At 37.0% G+C, this 23,200-nt stretch overlaps 1 protein-coding gene across 1 annotated transcript in view; it reads right to left on the reverse strand.

Moving 5' to 3' along the window:
* Window positions 1–2,073: 2,073 nt before the first annotated feature.
* Window positions 2,074–23,200, reverse strand: part of vwf (von Willebrand factor) — a 31,178-nt gene continuing 10,051 nt past the window's right edge. The window contains exons 19-52 of the mRNA XM_042775631.1: window positions 22,438–22,541; window positions 22,180–22,318; window positions 21,953–22,086; window positions 21,453–21,600; window positions 20,295–20,435; window positions 20,105–20,203; window positions 19,836–19,992; window positions 18,807–18,962; window positions 18,578–18,713; window positions 16,362–17,803; window positions 14,118–14,228; window positions 13,901–14,040; window positions 13,651–13,798; window positions 12,688–12,852; window positions 12,555–12,601; window positions 11,236–11,413; window positions 10,878–11,092; window positions 10,607–10,796; window positions 10,055–10,384; window positions 9,536–9,783; window positions 9,232–9,334; window positions 9,045–9,107; window positions 8,406–8,502; window positions 8,098–8,308; window positions 7,834–7,983; window positions 6,489–6,572; window positions 6,206–6,389; window positions 5,574–5,614; window positions 5,362–5,469; window positions 4,865–4,963; window positions 3,807–3,935; window positions 3,574–3,613; window positions 2,681–2,778; window positions 2,074–2,594 (exon numbers count right to left, since the gene is read on the reverse strand). Of these exons, the coding sequence (XP_042631565.1) occupies window positions 2,403–2,594; window positions 2,681–2,778; window positions 3,574–3,613; window positions 3,807–3,935; window positions 4,865–4,963; window positions 5,362–5,469; window positions 5,574–5,614; window positions 6,206–6,389; window positions 6,489–6,572; window positions 7,834–7,983; window positions 8,098–8,308; window positions 8,406–8,502; window positions 9,045–9,107; window positions 9,232–9,334; window positions 9,536–9,783; window positions 10,055–10,384; window positions 10,607–10,796; window positions 10,878–11,092; window positions 11,236–11,413; window positions 12,555–12,601; window positions 12,688–12,852; window positions 13,651–13,798; window positions 13,901–14,040; window positions 14,118–14,228; window positions 16,362–17,803; window positions 18,578–18,713; window positions 18,807–18,962; window positions 19,836–19,992; window positions 20,105–20,203; window positions 20,295–20,435; window positions 21,453–21,600; window positions 21,953–22,086; window positions 22,180–22,318; window positions 22,438–22,541 (6,027 nt within the window). The 3' untranslated portion in view covers window positions 2,074–2,402. The remainder of the gene's footprint in view (window positions 2,595–2,680; window positions 2,779–3,573; window positions 3,614–3,806; window positions 3,936–4,864; window positions 4,964–5,361; window positions 5,470–5,573; window positions 5,615–6,205; window positions 6,390–6,488; window positions 6,573–7,833; window positions 7,984–8,097; window positions 8,309–8,405; window positions 8,503–9,044; window positions 9,108–9,231; window positions 9,335–9,535; window positions 9,784–10,054; window positions 10,385–10,606; window positions 10,797–10,877; window positions 11,093–11,235; window positions 11,414–12,554; window positions 12,602–12,687; window positions 12,853–13,650; window positions 13,799–13,900; window positions 14,041–14,117; window positions 14,229–16,361; window positions 17,804–18,577; window positions 18,714–18,806; window positions 18,963–19,835; window positions 19,993–20,104; window positions 20,204–20,294; window positions 20,436–21,452; window positions 21,601–21,952; window positions 22,087–22,179; window positions 22,319–22,437; window positions 22,542–23,200) is intronic.

Raw genomic sequence — 23,200 nt, forward strand, 5'->3', positions numbered from 1 at the left:
AATATTACGCACTAAATATTTTAAAACAATGCTGATAAAAATAACATGTAATATGTTTTATGATGATCAAGCATCATACAATAAATAAAGCAATAGTTTAGAAAGGAATGAAAACCACTCAGTCAGAGTCAGACTCAGTCGGGGGGCCAGCTCTTCTCTGGCCAGACAAAACCAGCATGGCATGGTTTAATTCCAGGCTGCAACACAAGTCAGAATTGTGCAGAGGACTCGTCTGGTTCCCCTAGGTGACTAGGTCTTTACAGGTGATCTGTCTCTGGGGCACATCTAGTTGACATGGTCTCCGCTGAAGTGTGTTATGGGAAGTGTTCCCAGTCCCGGTGACCTAATTAATGCAGCCTATCAATTTCAATTATAGAAATGTGATAGTGTGTTATGTGTAAACCAGGTTAAAGAGATGGGTCTTTAATCTAGATTTAACCTGAAAGAATGCCTCCTGAATAATGTTAGGTATGTTGTTCCAGAGTTTGGGCACTAAATAGGAAAAGGATTTGCCACCCACAGTTGATTTTAACATTCTAGGTATTATCAAAAAGCCAGAATTTTGAGAACGTTTCCTGATGATATCTCCCAAGGGTAACATGTAAAGCGTGAAAAGCAACGGTGCTAGTACTGAGCCTTGTGGTACTCCATACTGCAATTGTGATGGTAGAATCTTGAATCAAGTTAATAAGAGTAAATAAGAAAGTAAATAAGAAAAACATCTTGGTACTACACTTGCACTTGAAAAAAGCCACTTGGCTCACAGTTCTCTGCATTCTCACAGACTTTTTAAATCTGACAGCTCCTCTCATATGGCTTTATGATATAGTGGGTTCATAATTCTAGCAAGCACGTCATCCGGGTATTATTCGCCTACTACTATACTATTCGAAACCCACATAGTGGGATGTTACTTATTTTATGTACTGCTTTTTGCATGCTATATACTATGGTATACATGGGAACTAACTCGTAGCATAAAGTCGTCTTCATGCACCGTATTTGAATATGCATATGCAAAAACGATTTTTGTAAAGGAAGACATGGAATATAGCGCACGAGTCGTATGGACTACTTCAGTGGCACGTATGGTGCTTTATTGTCTCTTTTAGAGCTTGGCAGCCTTGGTAACCTTTTACTTTCATTGAATGGGAACAATTCCTAACTGCATTATATAATGAAATAATATTTGATAATTTTATTAAATGTTATAACTAAATTTAATTATACATTTTAATTGTGAATTAATTGTGAACTGAGTCTATAAAGATAAAGAGTTATGATATAGTTTGGAATAAACATCTAAAGGCTATTGACATTTAAACAGTAATTGTCTCTATTTAGCTTATGCTTTCTATGTCCAAACTGATTTGTACCCTATTGTCTGCTTGGATAAACCTAGGGCTATGTCCTTTGTTTAAGAGCACACTGACATTTTCTTGGGTCACATTTTCTCCGAACTGAACCTGCAGTTATGTGTTAGCAGTTACCAGCCTTAGCACACTCGCTTATGTGTATTTTACGTTGCTTATTCAGTCAGTTCATTTAAGGGAGAATATTAAATGATCGTTAATGAGAAAACTAAAGCTACCATTTAGCCAGCAATTTGAGAAATCTGATCACTAACAGTGTATTAAATCCCACCAGTGAATGCATGGGGCAGTCATGCACTTTCATAATTACCTTCAAAACACATCATAATAATGCAGTGACTCACTGGGTTTAATGAACATACTTTCCGACATGATTTCCAGATGATTGTACAGCTATTAAAGTCATGGCAGCTGGAACTGAGATATATTATAGATATAAATATTATTTAAACCTTTTAGAATATAAAAATGATATAAAACCAAAGATGTGTGGAAATGTGCAGAAATGCCATACATGGAATGTTTTTTCTTTATATTACTCAATATTTCATGAGGCCGACAAGTGAATAACAAGTATTTGATGTGTGACTCATGTCCACCACATGTGTGAATTGTACCCTTCACAACTAATTGACTGATCAGTATTCTCCATGCACACGAACGCTCTCACATAAATGAGTTCAAGTGTCCAGAGCACCACTGAGTGGTACGAGTACTTGTTCTTTATTGTAGGTCAGTCTATAAACACACATAAACTACAACCACACATAATAGTTGTTCATGATGAAGAATATATTTATATAGACAGATTGTTTAATGGCAAAATGGGAAAGCAGTAATCAGAAATGATTGTTTATTGATTAATGATGAGAATGATGAAGTTTATATGTTGAAATAAAAACAAATGTATTATCAGCGGTTACTCCACTGAGAAACTGAGCAAACTCAGCTGAGCAACATACCCGCTGTAGATGTATATATAAAAGTTTTTCACTTGTATGTTATTTTATCAGGTATGTGTGTCTGCTTTCAGTCGGTCGAACAGGTGTGTGACATGCAGTCGCAGCCAGTGACGGCAAGGACTTGGTGGTGTGTTTGTGTGCCGTTAGCGCAGCGCAGGGGAACATTCATGGGCACGGTGCCTGTAGCTGAGCAACACACACACTCGCTCTCAACCTTGTGCTTGTCCAGAGAGTACATAGACTTGCTGCCACACTTTCCCTGTGTGTGAGAAGAAAGACAGATAAATAATACATACATAGCTTCATGGTATTGTTGCAATAAAATATAAAAATGTATCGACTTACCTCACAATAAGTGAGTTCTATCTTTTCTTCTGACTGGCAGTCATCCACTCTAATGTAATTCAGCAAGCCCACAGTCCTTCTGCATTCTGGCTCAGTACCTAAACAGACATATGCACACATCATGTTCAGATCAGTAGGATGGTGTAGGGCTACATGATTTCAGGGAGAAATGCAGTATTTTTTTTCTGATAAAAATTGTGATTAAAAAAAAAAAATCCAGGTTTGATGTTTTTTTTTTTAGGGCACAATTTGACCCAATTTGGCCCAAATGTGATTATATATCAATATTGCTATAAAATAATAATAATAATAATAATGATTATTATTATTAAAAAAATAATATATAAAAATCACTTAATGAAATAAGAAATATTATTCTCGTACTATTTCACTGTAAGAGGAAACAAATATAACATTGTTTTTACTTTACATTACAACTAAAATTACAATACTAACATTTGTTTTAATTATTTCATTTAAAAATGTTAAACCATCAAAATTTTATTTTGATGTAAAACTGTGGGGATTTGTTTTTAACTGTATTTAACTTGAATCTTCTCTTTTATTGATGAGCATTTTATTACAAGTCTGGAAAGTTAAAGTGGGCAACTCAAACCCAGAACAGAAATGGAGTTTGTGTGGAAATGAGTTACAGCGAACCGAGCAGCTCTGAGAAGCTGAAAAACACGTGACCATGAGCTGCTCGTGTAAATGAACATTGTGACGCACTTCACTCTTAAACACATGTGCATATATTTAATTAAGTGGCTTTCTTTGATAATCTCACTAATCCATATTGCGATTTTGGTTTTATTTCAATTAATCGTGCAGCCATAGAATGGTTTATAAAGTGAGTAGTGAATATGAATGATGGTTTTGGTGGTTTTTCTTACATATCTCACAGCAGGTGTCTCCAATATGGCTTATTTTACCCTGTGGATAAAGAATACATAGTTTCACTTTCATATTGTGCAACACAATAAATGTGGTTTATTAGAAGTAGAATATGTTCCTGGCTTGGTGTTTAGGGTTTGGTAGATTTAGGATTAGGAATGAAGTTTGGCATGCAATCGTTTGATAGCAATGTTGGTCTAGGATTAGTAAAGTAGAGTGTGTGTGTGTGTACCCCATGTTCCAGACAGAGTTTGCGGTCAAATGGAGGACATGTTGTCACAAGCGTCTCCAGCACCAGTTCTTCATCCTTATTCACACTGCATGTGTGTTTAGTGCAGCCATCTGTACGTGTTGTATTTGCCTGGACACACACACACAAATGTACACATTTATGACAATATCTGAAAATTGATAGAACATCTGGAACATTTACAGCAGCGGCTCATGGTTTCATATGACTCCTCAAGCATTAATAGTTGATTTAGAAATTTAGACTGCAGATCACTTCACACATTTTGGTTTGGTTTTCCTGTAGTTTTCTTAAATGATTGATAAACAGTGATAATATACTGTATACAACCATTCAAAGGTTTGGGGTCAGTTATATTTTTAAATGTTTTTGAATTGCCTTTCTCACAAAGGCTGCATTTATTTGATTAAAATAAAGTAAAAACAGTAATATTGTGAAATATTACAACTTAAAATAATGGTTTCTTATTTTAATGTATTTTAAAATATAATTTAGTCCTGTGATGCAAAGCTGAATTTTCAGCATCATTACTCCAGTCTTCAGTGTCACATGATCCTTTAGAAATTATTCTAATATACTGATTTGCTGCTCACGAAACATTTCTGATTATTATCAATGTTGAAAATGTTGTCTCTTAATATTTGTGTGGAAACATTTTTTTTTTCAGGATTCTTTGATGAATAGAAAGTTCCAGAGAACAGAGTTTATTTGAAATAGAAATATTTTGTAACAGTATAATTGTCTTTACTGTCACTTCTTATCAGTTTAATGGCTCCTTGATGAATAAAAGTTTTTATTTATTTTAAATGTTAGTGTATATACTTCATGGGTGCATTTGAAATGTTTGCTCTTCCAAGCAAAGCTGCAGATCTTAATCTTGCTAAACATATTGCTGTTTTATTCTTTTGGCCATTAACCATGTTCATTGGCACGTAGAGGTAGTTATTGGTGAGAGGAGGGATTTAAACCTCTATCTTCCACACTGATAATTCTGGCTATTGTGACATTAACTCATGACTCTGTCTGCACATATTTATTACTTTCAGAGTGACCAGCTGTCCGTCAGGTCGTCGGATGCTACATTCAGTTGCTACACAACGGCCACAGCAAGCATTAGGTATCGGCTCCAGCGTATATCCCTATAAAACAAAACACACGTGTGACTATATTCATACATACAGGGCTGACAGTCCTTTTAAGAGACTGTTTCCATAGAAATTAAGACTCATCATCATGTCATATTTAATGACTGTCTTTTTCCATCTCATTTTCTTATTCAAAATGCATTTAAGAACCATGCCGTTTGGCTTTATGGACATCAAACCATTACAAGTTATGCTCCTTTTATTGTATTTTCAATGCATGCAAAAGCAGCTTTGAACGTCTCCAAACATGAGCAAAAGATCTGCTTTTGTGCTTTATGGATGAAAGAAAGTCATACAGGTTTTAAACGACATGAGGGTGAGTAAATGATGAGAAAATTGTCATTTTTTTGGGTGAACTACCCCTTTAATAATCCTCAGAGTGAGGGTTTTACCTCTGAGCAGGGGGAGCAGCTCATCTTCCTGCAAGAGAGTCGATAACTCCTCTTATCTTTCACACACTCGCAGTGTGTGCACACATCCAGCATCACTCGCTCTCCAACCTACTCACACACACACAGAGTAAGACCCCAAAGTCAATCTGTTATGCACCAAGACATCTGCACACGGCACATTAGTATTCTGTATATTAACTCAATGTCTTTACCGCAATAACAGTTTGATTCCGCACGCAGACATCCATTGGAACTGCAGAAAGTAAAAAACAGCATTAAAGTCTAAGGAAAGATGACAGAGAGCAGCAGTGAAAGAGCAATGTGTGTGTGCAGGGTCCAAAATGAACACTTCAAACACCAAATGGGATTTTCTACTATTAAGAATCAACAGCTTTATTCCGAAAAATTCAATTCAATTTAAAAAAGACTTAAGGAATGTTATAATATTTATCAATTATCAACCTGAAAGAGCTCATATAATAGCTATATTTTATCACTGTAAGAAAGATTTTTTAAATGACAATGTAATATTCTTTATTTATTGATGTTTTATTATGTAACGCAAGAGTTTGAATTCCTAATATTTAGTGTTTTTTACCACCAACATGCAAAGAAAATCAGCTAAAAAACTGCATTGCACTGCACTGTCATGTTTTAATAAATATTAAAACATATGTATTACAATTAAAAAATATGAAAATTAAAAAAATAAAATAAAGTATTGTAAAATACGTTTTTGTTGCAGGTCATAAATATTCATGGTGTAAATTTGAGAAGTTCATCTACCATTGTGTGACATTAAGTTCATTTTCTGTGTTAGGTGTGTGTGTGAGAAACTGTGTACCGCAGTGGCAGGTCGGGCAGCAGTCTTCTACTGTATTGCACTGGAGCTCTGTGCCCAGTGGACAGGATGGAGTGTCCATGAGGTGGCAGGACACGTTTATATGCTGGATAAACACTTCCTCATTGATCTGTACACACTGGCTCCACACACATCTGTCCTGCGGAGACACCCACTGCTCGCCCACCTGCGCACATGTGGAGTTAAAGAGAATGTCTTTCAGATGTAAATGCAGAGTATTCAAACACAGACAGAGAGTAGGAGGAAAAAGACATTAAATACTTGCCTGTCTCAAATGTCCTCCTTCCACGCAGCTGGATTTACGGCAGTGACCGCAGCACTCATCCTCTGAGTGAGAGTATGTGGTTCCCTACATACACAAAATCAATGTGAAATCATAATCAGCCCTTATTTTTTAGCTATAAATGTCCATGGACTTATTGTGCATGACTCATCACTGCCTGTTATTGCCATTTTTTTCATCAAAATGTAATAGCTTTTCTTCACTTTTAAATTGTTTCCTCTTGTTAACATGTCCAAGGGTTGAGGGATATTATATTAAGTAGATTTTTAAATTTTCTGAACAAAGTACTGTTGCGAGTAGCTGCCTGGTTATTTGGTTGCTAAGGTGCCAGATAGGTTTACTGACTCAATTCAAAAGAGAGTTATTTTTTTGGTTATTTTGTGGTATTTTGTGTTGTTTTGTTAAACTTTTTTACAATGTGTTTTGAGAGTATAATGTTAATTTTAAATGTCTATTTTCTAAATGCTTATTATTGGTACATTCTTATTTTTTAACTTCAAATCTAAATAACTCAGATCTTCCCATAAAAGACTCTCTCTGGTGATGCATGTTGGATTTCTCCAATCATTTAGTCTGCTTAAACAATCTCGTTCTTACCTATTTATCCTATTTTTGAGTGCAACACCCACATATCAAAATTTTTAAATAATCCATTTGACTTGGATATATGACAAAATATGGAAGAAAAGATATGTTTTTACTTCCATTTCATTGCGACTTTGAATGAAACCACTTTTAATGGTTTTTGTCCATTCATAAGTGCAGAAAAATTTAATACCTGAGGTTATCATTTAATTCAAATCCCTTCGAATGCCTTATAATATCATAAACTGACTGATGAAATCTAGTCCATATAAATATTCATACAGCATGTCACAATACAGAAGTTAAATGCACTGTAAATGCCACTACGTCATTTTTTAAAGTGACTTATGATCATTATAATATATTCAGTGTTCATAAAAATGAATAAAATTCATAACAATTCACAAATGTATACGCAGCCCTGGATCTTGATTTGCAAAAATATGTAATATCTAATTTGAGGATGCTGATTAAAAAAAATATTAATAAACACTTTGTGTTTTTTGTGTTAGTTGTGTTTTTTACACAAAATAATAATATTATTATATATAGCAAAATAATAAATAATATACAGCATAAGTATCATTATTAATGCACTTATCAAAATAACAAAAACAGTACATTTTCCAAGGTTCCCCTAAAATTAAAAAGAAACAAATATTGGGTTAAATCCAGCAAATATGATGCATGGCAGTGATATTTTTCAAACAGAACGATAGAAACTAAGTTGTATAGGACGCACCAGAGGACAGATCTGGTTGCAGACGGGGTCCACACACTGAGCGATGTGCAGGCCGGTCTGTCTGTCTGTTTGCTCCGTGCAGGTGCAGGTTTTACACTTCTCATCCCACCTGCTGCCCACCTGGTAGACCACAGAGTCCACCACACACACCTGCACATACAAAAAGTCGATTACATGCTGATTGCAGAGTACACTCATCAGGACATGGAGCTGCAAGGGCAAATGAATAACACATGCACAGCGAGAGCGCTAAAGCGTGCCAACCTTATCAGGCGTGCAGGTGACCTCTATGCAGTCGCAATCATTGGTGGTTGTCTTCATGATGTAACCCGGGGGGCAGGTGCGAGTGATGTTCTGACAGTCGCACACACATTCATATGAATCACAGCACTTTGATGGTGTGACCGACAGCTTCTTGTATGCAGGGCAGGATGGTTTTGTTGTCAAAGGACACTGATCCTTTTTGCAAACTGAGAGAGGGCGGTGAAACAGATTGATGTGATTGAAAACCGTCTTTGTGAAACGAATGAGAAGTGTGTGTGTGTGTGTGTGTGTGTTTTTGTGATCATAATCGGTATGGTGGAATGGAATATAATGTGTTTGTTTTGTGGGGACTGAGCCCGTGATCGCAGTGAGGGGGATCTGACCGCTTACAGCTCGAGTCACACACTACAAACACACACAGCGACACAATATTGTAGTAGTGGCATCAGATGTTATCATATCTGTGAGTATGGGTAGTGAAAACATAACACATCAAGGGCCCTATGGTGCAGAAAATGTAGCTCAAATCACGGAATCCAGTCATGAAAATGGTTTTACAGTATAAGACACATTTTGGATGAATAAATCAAAAGGAAGGCTGTAAACTTAATCAAATTACAATATGGACTAGTGTCTGAATATGAATTCACAAAAATACTTCTGTTTAAATATGAATTCTGCATATTCTGCATGTCTCTGTGTGGCATGGTTTTGTATACATACTCAAACACAAAATGTAGTGATTAAACAACCTTACTGATTGTTAAAATTTAATTAAACCATTAAAACTTAAAATATTTTTTTTTACACATACACAATTATATATATATATATATTTAATTTTAATTAAACCATTAAAACTTGGGTACGTATATATTTTGTATTACACTGTGTTAGATGTGTTATTTTTGGATTTCTATATATATGTACGTTATTTTTGGATTCACTGTGTTGGCAGCACTTAGATCCCGTCTTCTCCCGAAGAACCTCACATTGTCCACACTCTGGGGCTGTAGCACAGCAACAGTTGCCATGACAACACACATTGAGAAACCACTTCAAGAAATGAGGCTGTTAATCGTGTAGTGCACAGGAGCGATAGTGAGAGAGAATGTATACACATTGTGTCTTTACCTTTTGCGTTGGTGCAGGGTAACACTGTGCAGTTAATGCGCTGCTGATCCAGACACACACACAGAAGACAGGGGTTTTCCTCAGGATTCCAGCTTTCCATAAACTGAAGCACATGCGCACACACACACACACACACACACACACACACACACACACACACACACACACACACACACACACACACACACACACACACCCACACAGTAAGATCAGGAGACTGACAGAGGCTTATTGGTTTTATAAAGTGGTGGCAATAGCAATATCATAAAGGCATGATGTTTAATAAATGCTAAAATCAACATACCTTGTGAGTTTTTCCATGGTGGTCCACACACTGGTTGCAGGTTTCTTTGCTTACACACTTATCTCCCATTAACACGGACCCTTCAGGGCAGAAACAGCCCTCTGTGGGAGTGTTCAAGCACATTGATCCACTGCCCTTCATTAAACCATCACCCATCATGTCACCAGGACTGAACTGGCTCCGTCCACACTGCTCCAAACATCCGGTTCGACAAGCCGCATATTCCATAGAGTCTGAGCATGACATGGCTACACACGGAAAATGTGAAATTCAAGTATTTGACACTTCGATTCCAATTACATCTAGAACACAAAGTTATCAATGCCATAAAATGCTGTTAATTCTGTTAATGCAACATTTTCCAGTAAAAAAGAGAATATACAGTAAGAAATTATGTGGGGAGAGATTTGATTTTGTCCATCTGGAGAATAAATGTTTGGATATAATTTCATTGCAATGTCATATTTTCCCACATGTGTGACTTGGTTGCAATTAATCAATTAATCACAGAAGACTCACGGCAGAGGTTGGGCGTTCTCCAGTCCACACACACTCCCTGTTGACGGCACACACTGCTGTACGCAGTAATAAGGTCACACACTGCATTAGGCTGGCAGGCCACGGTCCGACAGATCTGCACGTAGTCCTGTGGGGGGACCAGTGCATGACAGCGGCTGAACACCTCAGAACTTAACACATCGCAGCCCTTCCCCACACCTGCAGCACACGACACAACCTCATGATGCTGGACACACTCGCCCAGAGCCCATCCCTTCAGATACATGTCAGGATCTGTGGTCACACTGCCGTCAGATAACACCAGACCCGTCTGATCATCAGAGCAGGAACCTGCGAGAGACACAGACCAGTTATGTACATCACACAATAGGTGGTTGGGAAAAATTGTATGGGAGGTTAAGAAAAAAAAAAAGGCCCTATTTTGATTCATGTTTCATCTAACACCACAGGTTAATTTTGAATACCACGTGACATAATACAGGCAGACTTATCCTCTCCTAAGCAATCAAACTCAAAAAATTACTGTCGTAATCTTAAAGGAAGAGTATTTACCACATAAGCCAGTGGTGTTGGGCTTCATGGAGATGTCCATATTGACCATGAACTCATTGCTGTGGGGAGTGAAGGTGAGTGTGAAACCATGCTGCTCTGATCTCAGCTGGTGCAGTATTGCACCAATTTGTGTCACAGTCACTCCCTCACTTCTGAATGGCACTGCTGTGATCACGCCGTCCACAGTCACCTGCAGTACAGAGAAACATGTTGACCCTCTTTGCTAATTTAGTGAACTCTTTCACTTTGCATGCTTCTGCAGTGTATCAACCTTCATGTCATCCCGTAGCATCACACTCATTCCACCCTCCCTCAGCTCCAGACTCTTCATGCAGATCTGATTGGGTGAGCTTTGACAGGCAGTTGTATGCAAAACTAGCTCCACCCCTCCTGAGCGAAGCAGCAAATAGGAGCAAGCGGCTCTCAGTTTCAAAGCCGCACCAGAAAATGACACAACGTGACTAGTGGAGCTGCCCATGCAACTACCTGTAGGAATGGAAGTATGCATGTTTACAATTCATGCATTTTCATGCAGTTTATATAATGCATTAGTCAGCAAACAACTTTTTAAACAGTAGTACTATTGTAACAGGATTGGTTTCTGTATAGTGAGGGGTGTGTGTTCATACATGGACAGGTCCAGGTACAGCCACAGGTGTGATTGTAGCGGAGGGCTGGGAGGTTGTTTTTGCAGACAGGTGGCTCCATCTTCTCACAGTTGATGCGGTGGCTCTGCACCGTTACCGTGCCTGATGGGTTGCACAGCACTGAGTGACAGCCATCTGGCAACAACCACGTCTCACCGGGCTGATGGAAAGAAATAATCAGAATAGATACTTAGATGTACAAACCAGAATATCAGGAGCCTTTGTTAGTCTGCGGTACATGCTGCATGATTAACCGAAATAAAACCGGAATCACTACAGTGCAAATATCAAATAGAAAGGCTGCAATTAACAAGCTTAATGGTTCAACGTTTGAAAATTAAAAAAAGAAGACATCCAAAAATATTAGTGTTGTATATTACAGTTTTACTGTAAAATAAATGATTATATAATTTTTTTTTATTAATTACTTTTTTTTTTTTTTAATATAAAATATTATAGTAGTATTTTTTAGTTTTTTTTTTATGTTGTATTCTAATTATTTTTTTTTTTTTTAAATTTATTATTATTATTATTATAGTTATATTGATATATACTCACAACATTTTTGGCCAAATTGTGCAACCCTACAAACAGGCACAGCAAACCTGGAACTTTATCTCCTGGAGCTTTATAGCACTATAAATTGCAATTTCAGAAAAAGCCCAAACAGCCCCAATTCGTGCAGACCTAGGTAGGCTAAAACATACTCATGCAAGTAAGTGAACGCAAACATTCTGAAATGTGGTGCTATAGGCGACATTAGCGTAAACTTTCTTCTGTTGTCATTTTTCACTTTCAGGACATCTGCTGAAGAGACTGAAGAGACTCTTTAAATTAAGCTGGTTTAAGTGTTGACATTTATAGCTGTCTAAATAACAACATCACATTGAGCTTTAATGGCATAAACATTTAAATGTAACTCTATCGCCCCCTTGAGTTCAGAGGTTAGCTACTGCCGTTGCCACCCAAAAGTGCATGTGCATGCTTGTAATGCATTGGCCAAGCATTCATGTTTGCATACTTGCATCGAATATGTTATTAGCCTATTATTAAATTATTCGTTAGCTAGCAGCTGTAGCTTAGGGTTTTTGAGAGATGAAGTTAATGGCCCATAATGTCTGGTTCAGTGTAAATATTATGGATCCCGAGATCCAGTGAAAGACAGATTGTTTTTGGAAGGTTTGTGACAGATCAAGAGTTTGAATGGTAGAAAATCAGAAGCTGATGTAAATAAGTTGAGGTTTTTAATGGGAGTTTGATGGAATGATGGGAATTTTGCATCCTACTAAAACACAGCTCACCTTCCGTTCATTCCCTTCATCATCCACACACACTCCAGGAGGACCCGCTGAGGGACATCATCATCATCACCATCACTATAATCAAACTGCTACAGTATTCCTGTGTGTGAGTGTGTGTATATGTGAGTCTCACCCCTGCAGAGTTTGTCGGTGAACGACTGGTCGAGTGCAGCCATGGCGAGCAGGTACTCTGTGCTGCTGAGCCGAATGATGTTGTCCTGAGCGTGCCGTCCCGCGAGCGTGCTCAGTTCAGTCTGGTCATACTGGTTACCCAGTCCAATAGGAAACACTGACACACCTGTATGCAACAAACACAAGCTACATGTAAGTCATAATGTTACATGAATAAAATCATGAAAGTTGGATTTTAAATGCATAATATCGTGTAAATAAAGTAGATATGTAGTATTTACTAACAAAGAAATCCTTGGACTATTGCTGCATCAGCCCCAAGTTGTCATTAATATGGGGACAATGGAGCAGTTATGAAGGAAATTGAATTTATTCATGAGTAGGAACAAGACAGACATTCAAGAAATTGCCTCTTCTGTGCAATCTGAAGTCGCAACAGGTGGCTGACTGCACTTCACTTTGATGTTATGTTCCTTATTACTTTATACTCATCATGACTTTAATCTCAAAATACATTTAGATTCCATTTTTTTTTTAATGTTAACATTAACATAACTAAAATACTTTTGTGGTGACATGCTGTTGATTACAGCAGAAACTCATTTCAACATATTTTTTTGTACATAGTAAAGAAGTAAAACCAATCAAGCATGTTTAAACATGAACAGTTCTCTGTTTAAATAATCCCTAATTTTACAATTTAAAAATAAATCACATTTCATACATACAGTAAAATTTTTAAACAAAAACACCAGCTGCTTCTTGCTTTTAAATCTGGAATATCTTGCCCCACATGCATTCCTCTAAACAGGCCTGTTTTTCCACCCAAAGGGAATTTGAATTGGAGTAGAAATCAACAATGTATCATTGATGCTGTTAATAAAGTTACATTTCTATTGAATCCTGAACATTACTTTAAAGACCACTTAAAAGAGTGATAAAGCGGTAAAACAATTTCACCCACCAGCGGTCAGAGCCTCGTTTGCTGCCTCTTGCACTGAGTCTATTGACCTGTCAGTCACCACCATAACCACAGCTTTAGGGATGCCCATCCGTCCCCCGCTGGTGGAGGAAATGGCTGTCTGCACGGCCAATCGCAGTGCAGCTCCTGCAGAGACAGAGTAAGGAACACACACATTTATGCAGCATTTATTATGTTTTGAGTGTATTTTTATTGTGTGTCTGTACTGTGTCTTCTGTGTATTTTTGGCATGTTTTGGTGTGTTGTCTGTCTTGCTGTGTAGGGTTTCTAAAAGCATGAGAAGGTTGTCTTCTGTCTGTTCATCCCTCCAAGTGACCGCAACTGCTGATTTTGCCCCATACACTATCACTGCCACCTGTGTGTCATTGCGACCTGCAACACAAATAAGTACAACTCTAGAAGTAACCATTAAAATGTATAATATACATATATATCTTATGGAGACTTACCGATATTTGTGCCCTTTATAAAGGTTCTCACAAATGTTTTGAAGTCTTCAAACTGGTTATCAGAAGAGGCTCTCAGAAGGAACAGCACGTCCATGGGCTTTGAACATGGCACTGATCAAACACACACACAGATAGAATTACAAAGAAAGCATGTATGTATTCACTCCTTAAGCATCTTTGCATTGACTATCTTTGCATTCAACAACTAGAAACGGCAAAATTCAAATATCAGCTTGGGCTTTGCATGGGTTACTAGGAAAGTGATAAATGGTTGCTAGGGTGTTCTAAGTGGTTGCTAGGCTGTTCTGGGTAAGTAAGCAGTTACTAGGTTGTTGCTAAGGTGTCATGAGTGGTTGCTGGGCCATTGCTAGGGAGTTCTGGATGGTTGCTAGGGCATTCAGAGTAGTTGCTACATTGTTCTGAGTGGTTGCTAGGCAGCAGTTGCTAGATACTTGCGACGGTGTTCTGTGTGATAGCTAGGCTGTTGCTAGGGTATTCTGGGTGGTTGCTAGGGCATTCAGAGTGGTTGCTAAAGTAATCTGAGTGGTTGTCATTTGTTAGGTAGTTGCTAGACAACTTCTAAGATGTTCTAAGATGTTTCAAGGGTATTCGGAGTGGTTGCTAGGGTGTTCTGGTTGGTTACTAAGCAGTTGCTAGATAGTTGCTAAAGTGTTCTGAGTGGTTGCTAAGCAGTTGCTATGGCATTCGAGTGGTTATTAATATTTATATTGCTCATGGCTGCTAGGGAGCTTTGCATAGTTACAAGAAAAGTCACAGATAGTGTCTAAGGTGTTTTAAGTGGTTGCTAGGGTGTTCTGGGTGGTTGCTAGGCAGTTGCTAGGTTTAAGGTGCTTGCTAAAGTAGTCTGAGTGGTTGCTAGGGTGTTCTGGTTGGTTACTAGGCAGCAGTTGCTAGACATTTGCATCAGTGTTCTGAGTGATGACTAGGCTCTGTTGCTATGATATTCTGGGTGGTTGCTAGGCAGAGATTTAAGTATTTGCAAGGTGGCTGGTAGGGAGTTATGCATTGTTACTAGGAAGTTGGTAGATGGTTACTAAGGTGTTCTTTATGGTTTCTTGACAGTTAGACAGGAAGAGAAAGTCAAGCCAGGGTGTTTTTTTTTGGTTATTGTAATTTATTAAAAAAGAATTCCTGTAGTATGATATAGTACTAACAACGTGTAAGATAATTTGATATGTGATCTGAAACGTGTCATATTGACATTTTAATTAGAATAAGGTGTTAATAGACTAACACATATGTCATTTAGGAGTAGTATGTCTGACAGGCCAGCAGTAGCACTGCTCTGCCACTGACTGATCCAAATCCAATCATTTTTGATAATTTTCTGTACAAAAGCATGTTTCTGGCTCATTTGCCAGCCAATTTCCACTCTAACTGAGAGAATTACATTATTCCATTGTTCCACAGCAGTCATTCTCTCTGCTGCCTGACTGTTCCTTTAGCAATTTTAAAGAAAGAACATAGTAAGGCTACACAATTAAATAAAACTGAAATCATTATGGTTTAGTGCAGTTGTTCTCAACCTGGGGTCTGGGCCTCAGCAAACTTCTAAGAGGGCCTCAAGATGACTTAAAATTCATTACAAGAAGACAAAACATCATTAAAACATCATATTTCTTATGTTAATTCATTCAACTATTTTATTTTCTTTGAAGAACCAGGGTTCCCACAGTCTTATAAAACCTGGATATATGCAGTAGCCTAATTAAAAAAAAAAAAAAAAAACATTTCAGTCATAATCCAGTAAATCATAAACAACTTAAAAAGTCATGGGGTCTTTGAATATTATTGTAAATAATGGAGGGGCCTTGGAGTCATAAAGGTTGAGAACCACTGGTTTTGTGTGATTATCAAAGTCAAATTTTTACTGTTGTAAAGTATTGTAAAGTTGTAAAAAGTATTATATATATATATATATATATATATATATATATATATATATATATATATATATATATTGTTATTATTATTATTATTATTTTGTATAGTTACATTAATATTTAAATATTAATAATATTTTGATTTAGTAAAAGAAATCATAAATATTATTAATTATTATTGTACAGTGATATATCACAATATTTTGGACAAATTGTGTAGGCCTACAGAAAAGCACAGCAAACCTATAGCTTTTTTCCACAGTTAATTTTTTCCCCTAAATCGTGCAGCCCTAGAATGTGACAATATGCAAAAAAAGAGTGTAGCGTTGTTGTATCTGACCTGAAGGGGGCAGCGTGGCTCTGGGTGGCAGTGTGGGCAGGACAGGCCTTCTGATGGTTTTACTGATATTGATCAGCATGGGCCGCAGTATGCTAAGATCTGAAGGATTATGCAGCATGATCGGTTCATCCGGGAAGCTCAACTGCACCAGATCCTCATATCGAATCTGTTGGCCGATCCCAATCGGGTACACTTTTTTATGAGCAGAGTTCGGAGGCCGCTGAATGACGTCCGTCGGAGGGCTCTGTGTGATTAGAAACACCATCTGGTCTGGTGTATTACTGGGTGTGTCTGTAGTGACAGTCTCATACACAGAACGAATGGCATGGCCTGTGTTGACCTCCGCACCTTTGGTCCAACGTAATTGTCGCATTCTTTGCAACACCTGCTCCCTGTGCTGCAATTCCATGCGGCTGATTACCACAGACACCGTGAAGGAGTACTGCATCACCGTGATCCGTAGATTCTCCACCTCTTTTTGATCAAGCGAAGCAATGACATCGACCAAAGCATCACGTGTTTTATTGAAGCCCTCCTCGCCAACTGCATCTGAGCTTTCCAACAGGAAGACGACCTCGTATGTTGTTACTGTAGGTGGAGGAAATGTTGTTCCAGGGCTGGGGATGCTGGGAAATGTGTTTACAATGGCAGCGGTTGGTGGAATCGTGGCGGCAGTGAGTTTAGAGGTGGCGGTAGTTGTTGGGGTCACCGAAGTGGTGCTGGGCTTTGTAATAGAGGGTTTCTTTGGGGGTTCAGGGTCCAATCCCAAAGTGCAGAGGTAGTCTGTGATGGCCAGAGCTTCATCGTCCAGCTCCGTCACGCTACTCACCATGTATGAGCGACTGCTGGGTGTGGCTTTGGTGATCTCCTTAACCTGTGCCATGTTGACATCAGGCCCTAGAGCCACCGTGAGGATGGTGATGTCTTTTTTACGCAGCAGACGCTGAGTACTTCGCATGGGCCGAGGATTTGTGCTCGCCGTCAGCAAGATAGCGACGCGTCCCGCATGCTCGCGCTTGTTTTTATCGTAAATGTAGACGGCTAGATATTTTATGGCCTCGTCCATGAATGCAACATCGCCTCCGCTGTAATGCAGATCACGCACCATCTTCTTGAAGATCCACTTCTGCACCTGCATGTCGTAACTTTTCACGCCGGAGTGAAAGAGCAGGACCGTAGCGCGAGTATGGGCCGAACCCATGCGGAAGCGCTCCACCACACGGAGGATGAAGAGCTTGATCAAGCCGAAGTCTTCTTCACTCAGAGCAGAGGATCCGTCCACAAGGAAGGCCAGGTCCATCGCTCTGTCGCAGGCATCGGCAGGCACCGGGGTGGAAAACGGCAGTGGCGTAGGGGTGTTGCTGACAGTGGTTGGTGCTAGTGTGGAGGCGAAACCAGTTACAGGACATGGGCCACACGTTAACGTGTTGCTCTCACAGTGACTGAAACATAACAAACATGACAATATTATACACTTAAATGGATGAAATATATATATTATAAAATTAAATCATGTTTACAATTATTTTCATGACAATTAGCCACAATTCTTATTATTGTAATGTGAAAAAATTCTATATATTAAAAATGGAACACAAGTTTAAATTATAAAATAAATATTAATAAAATATTTGAACAATATTGTGTATTATTAATTTAATATGTTTCTTTGTGTTTATCAGAAAGAGCTTTATTATGTGTGCTGTTATTGATAGCAAACTATTGAAAAATGTTTGTTAATTGAAATAAGATATAATTATAAAATAAATAAAATACAAATATTAGAAGAAAACATCTAAAAGAAATTACAGCTTAAACTGAAATTAAAATGAAAACTGAAAATATAAGATAGAAAATTAATAAAATATAAATAAATATTAATTAACATTATAATAGTAAATATATATAATAAATACATAATGTCATTTACTTTTAAATTGTGAAATATTAAAAACATTATGATTCATAACTCATCATTCCAGAGAATGATATTGAATGATATTTTTGCTTTACAGTAATGCAAATTTGTGGTGAAATCATGAAAATAATGTAAAAATGCAAAACAATTTCATGGTCCTAGCTACAACAAAAATGGTCTTATGTAACATTTTAATTTTTTAAGTTCAAGTTTGATATTAAAACTTTTCTTTGTGAGATTCTCCCACACACTGCATACAATAATGAGTGATGGAGATTATAAACAGAGCATGGCGTACCATATCTGGCAGAGATGAGGATCGTTATGGTTAAGGATGAACTGTTTTCCATGGGAGATTCTCTCTCCGTCATGCATGCACACCTGACACTGTGACGGTTCCACACACTTCCTCAGCACCTCGTCTAAAACTTGCCCTAAGGGACCGAAGCAGACAGAATGTGTGAATAAATGTGAACTGGAAGTCTATGAAGTTAATTTACTTGTGAGTATGTGTGAATTGGCGCTACCTGGTGGGCAGACAGCATGGCATCCCTCCACACATGTGACGGGACAGCTCAGAGTCTCAGGATGCTGGCAGGTGGGAGGGCAAGCGCTTCCACAGGCGTTATATTTCCACTCACACTCCACCCCTGCGTCCTTATTTAACTCCTCACAGCTCAGTGCTGCAAGTAAACAGTCAGTTACAACACACTGTTCTACAAAGTGACTTACAGTACATCGCATTATTTTGCCCCTTGGGATTAAAGGGCTAGTTTAACCATCAATAAACATTTGTTCACACCAGGCTCAGAAATTAGCCAACATTAGATATTTGTCATTGCATTTAGGCTTATACAGTTTACAGTTACAGGTTTATTGCAGTTTTATGTATTTATATAATTGTATTTATTTTTTAAGTTTGTTTGTTTGTTTTTTTATGTAATTATTTTGTATATTATACAATATTTTATATTGCATTATATGCTTATACAGTTATCAACAGAGTATTATATATTTTTATTTCCATAAAACTTTATTTTTTTTACATTTACACACACACACACACACACACACACATATATATAACAACTACATGAATCTTCGTTCATAAAGTTTGTTTCAAAAATAATTTTAACTCAAATATATATATATATATTACAGTTAACTAGCTACATCTGATATGAACCCACTTTTGAGGACATGCTCGAAAAAATAAAATGTTTCAAAAATAATTTTAACTCAAATATATATATATATTACTCAACAAACTGTTTATTTATCAATTTTGATTCACAAATATTTTTTATTAAGTTTTTTTTTAAATAATATTTCTAAAATAATAAATTTATATTTTTAAATTATAATTTTTTTTTTTTGTTTTTTAATTCTTGGAACACTGTGAATGATTGATTTGAACTATTTTGAGGGTACTTTTACTGCTTTTTGGTGCTTGACAGCTGTTATAACCATCCACTTTTATTGTATAAAAGAATATGAACATTCATGTACAGTACATGAAACGACATGTGGGTGAATAAATGAGTAATGAAACTTACGGCACAAATCGTTGGACCTCCAGTTCACCACCAGTCCCTTCTGAGCACACTCGTGAGCGTAGGCAGCAATAGTGTTACAGAAACATGCACAATCACCCACAGACGGACACGAGCATGTGTCATGAGTACAGATGTCCCAGTACGGCTCAGGGTCCACCTGACACAGACAGAGAAATAAGTAAAAAAAGCGTAAGCAATAGGAGTAATGACCACATGGCAATGTATTTTCCTAGTTTTAATTGTGACTGTTGAGTATAAATGTTACCAACCACACTATTGCACTCCCTGAAGATGGTGCTGGTGAGCACACGGCAGGACTGCTCCACTGTCACCAGCTTCACCATGTCTGTGCTGCACTGAGACACAACCTGCACACACACGTCAAAATATGAGGTCATTTGATGCCTCTATATTCTGAGTCGCTGTAAGAATACACTTTTGTTCAGTCCATGAACTCACCGGAACAGCATCAGCACAGCTGGGTCGAACTTTCCACGAGTTTCCAAAGTCAGCAGCGTCCACCTCTATCTGATTACTGCTGCTCAACAGGTCATTATTCTGGATGGCATCAAAATTTCCACAAAGGCCACAGACTTTCCCTAAACACACATACATAAACTTATTTTAAGCTTATTCTTAATTTCTCACCTGTAAACCCTTAGAGAAGCAATTTGTGTAAGCAGAGAATGTGTGTGTTTGTGTGTGTGTGTGTGTGCGTGCGTGCGTGTGTGTGTGTGTGTGTGTTTCATTTAACTGCACTATGGAAACAGCTTGGATTTGTTACAATTCTGGAACATTTTCAAAGGTAAAAATAGTTTATAATTCATAATTGCATAATTGATTTTTAAACTCTAAAAATGATTTTTATCAGGGTTAGCCTTTTGCTTATTATTACATATCACTTTGGGGACACCCATATATATATAGAGATATATATATATGGGGGATATATATATATATATATATATATATATATATATATATATATATATATATACACACACAGTAAAAAGGTAGAGAAATAATTCCAAATAATAATTCAAAAATCATTTCTTAATCTAAAATATTTTTTACTTTTAGAGTTAACTTGACAAAAACTCACTTTTGAGGACATGCTCAATGGTAAACAATTATTCATAAAACATTCATAAAATTTGATTTATAAATCCTTTTCATTCATTAATGTCAAAAAACCAAGGTAAAAATTTGTTCATAAATTGTTTTTATTCATAAAATGTTATTAATAAGTCTTTATTTAACTCTTTTTTTTTGTGAACTCCTAAAAAATTGGACAATAATTCACTTTGAGGACATGCTTAAAGATAAAATAAATAAATATTTTTTATTCATAAAATTGGATTCATAAATTAAATTTTAATTTTAACTTAAAATTATTTTTAATTGAGTTAACTCTTGCTAAAATTATTCATAAATAACTTTTTTAACATTTAAAAAAAAAAAGTCTATGGTATATACTCATTTAGCTAGGCAGATGTGTGTGTATGAATAATTTCTTTTTTAGATGGTGAGGATGTGATGTGTGTGTGTGTGTGTGTGTGTGTGTGTGTGTGTGTGTGTGTGTGTGTGTGTGTGTGTGTGTGTGTGTGTCTGTGTTACCCTGTACTGTCCACTGATCTGCAGTGAGATTCGGGTTCCTGTGTCCCAGGTGATGGAGATGTGTTTACCCAGAAGGATGATGTAATACTCTCCCGAGCGCACAATCTCAACCGCTGTCTCTTTCAACACAGGCCTCTTCATCCTCACCTACAGAAGAAGAGGACAACGGAGTAAGAAAGACAAAACCTGCATGCTTTTACTTCACATATACTTACAGTAAGTAATATTTGTTAACATGGTGGAAGAATAATAGAATCAGTATACCATACAAAATATGTTCTATATTAAGTTTATTTTTTTATTTAATCACAATGTTTTTTGTTTGTTTGATTTTTATTTTTATGATATTTGTTTTTTTTTTATTTATTTATATTATATTTTATTTTTGACTTTGTATGAATATGAATTTCAATTTGAAAAAAGCTGTTGATGTACTGTTTGTTTATCTGTGAGTGTTTGTTTATTAGTATGTAGTTTTATTTTTATTGTTTTGTTTTATGTTGTTGTGTTCCATGACAATCAGTCCTCCCATGTACAACACTGTGATGCTTTTACTGCAGCGGTAGCCTGCGATCCCACAAGCGGAGTTCTCCACCATAACCCTAAATGTGCCGTCAATCCCGTTACAGTAATCCTGCTCAGACAGACAGAAGAATGAGGGAAAACTGGAGACTATGAGGGACGGAGGAAAAAAGAGAGCAAGAGAGAGAGAGAATATTGGCTTTACCTGAGCTAGCACGTATTGGCAAGGTCCAGGAAACGAGAACTTCAGTCCATCAAAGCTGATGTAGTGTGTCTCTCCTATCACACGACACACACCGTCACACACACGCTGCGTACACTTCCACTGACGCTTCTCACAAACACTGGGACACAAAGGGAAATGTAATTGTAATAGAATGATTGGAATGTTTATACTTGTCATCTGATGTTTGCAACAAAATGACATTACAGAGTCAGGATGAGCCCTGATTGGCTGATTTACCAGGTGTTGCAGTCCACATTAATGCTCTGTCCTGAGGCATAGGGACGGTTGTTATGGTAACAAGGGCACTGCTCTTGAGGAATGCATTCTTTTTTGTGCCGAACCTGCAAACAGCCATTAAATCAATCCTGATTTTTTTTTTATGGCTTCAAAAGTATAATCCATTAAAAAGTTGCAGACTGAACTTTTTCAGATATTAAAATATGAATTTCTTATGATGTGTATTCCTGATATAACCTGTGCTCCTCCTGCAGGCATTTGACATACTATATCAAACTTCACACATGAGTTTATGTATTTGGAAGATGTAATGAAGTTCATATGTAAAATGTTGATTGATAGAAAGTTCAGGATTGGATTAAGCTGAATATTCAGCTTTGCGTCACAGGAATAAATTACATTTTAATACATATTCAAATTTAAATTTTTTTTTTTGTTTTGTTATAAATTTTTTATATTAGTATTGTTTCATTTAGTTTTGATCATATAAATGCAGCCTTGGTGAGAATGAGTTCTTCCTTTTAAAAAAAACTTTAAAAAAACACCAAACTGTTTGAATTGTAGTGTATTTTTCAAAAGTATATTCAGAAATATTTATGAAAACAGTGAAAAGTTGTAGATAATGTAGTATAGATAAGGAAACATAAAGCTGATCTGATCTGAATTTACCAGTCCTAATATGCTGAAGACCTGACTCATGAATATTAATGAGTTTCATTAATGTAAATATAATCGATTTTGATGAGAGAAATGTCAAACAGTT

This window comes from Cyprinus carpio, chromosome A18 (assembly GCF_018340385.1).
Source record: "Cyprinus carpio isolate SPL01 chromosome A18, ASM1834038v1, whole genome shotgun sequence".
NCBI classification, from domain to species: Eukaryota; Metazoa; Chordata; class Actinopteri; order Cypriniformes; family Cyprinidae; genus Cyprinus; species Cyprinus carpio.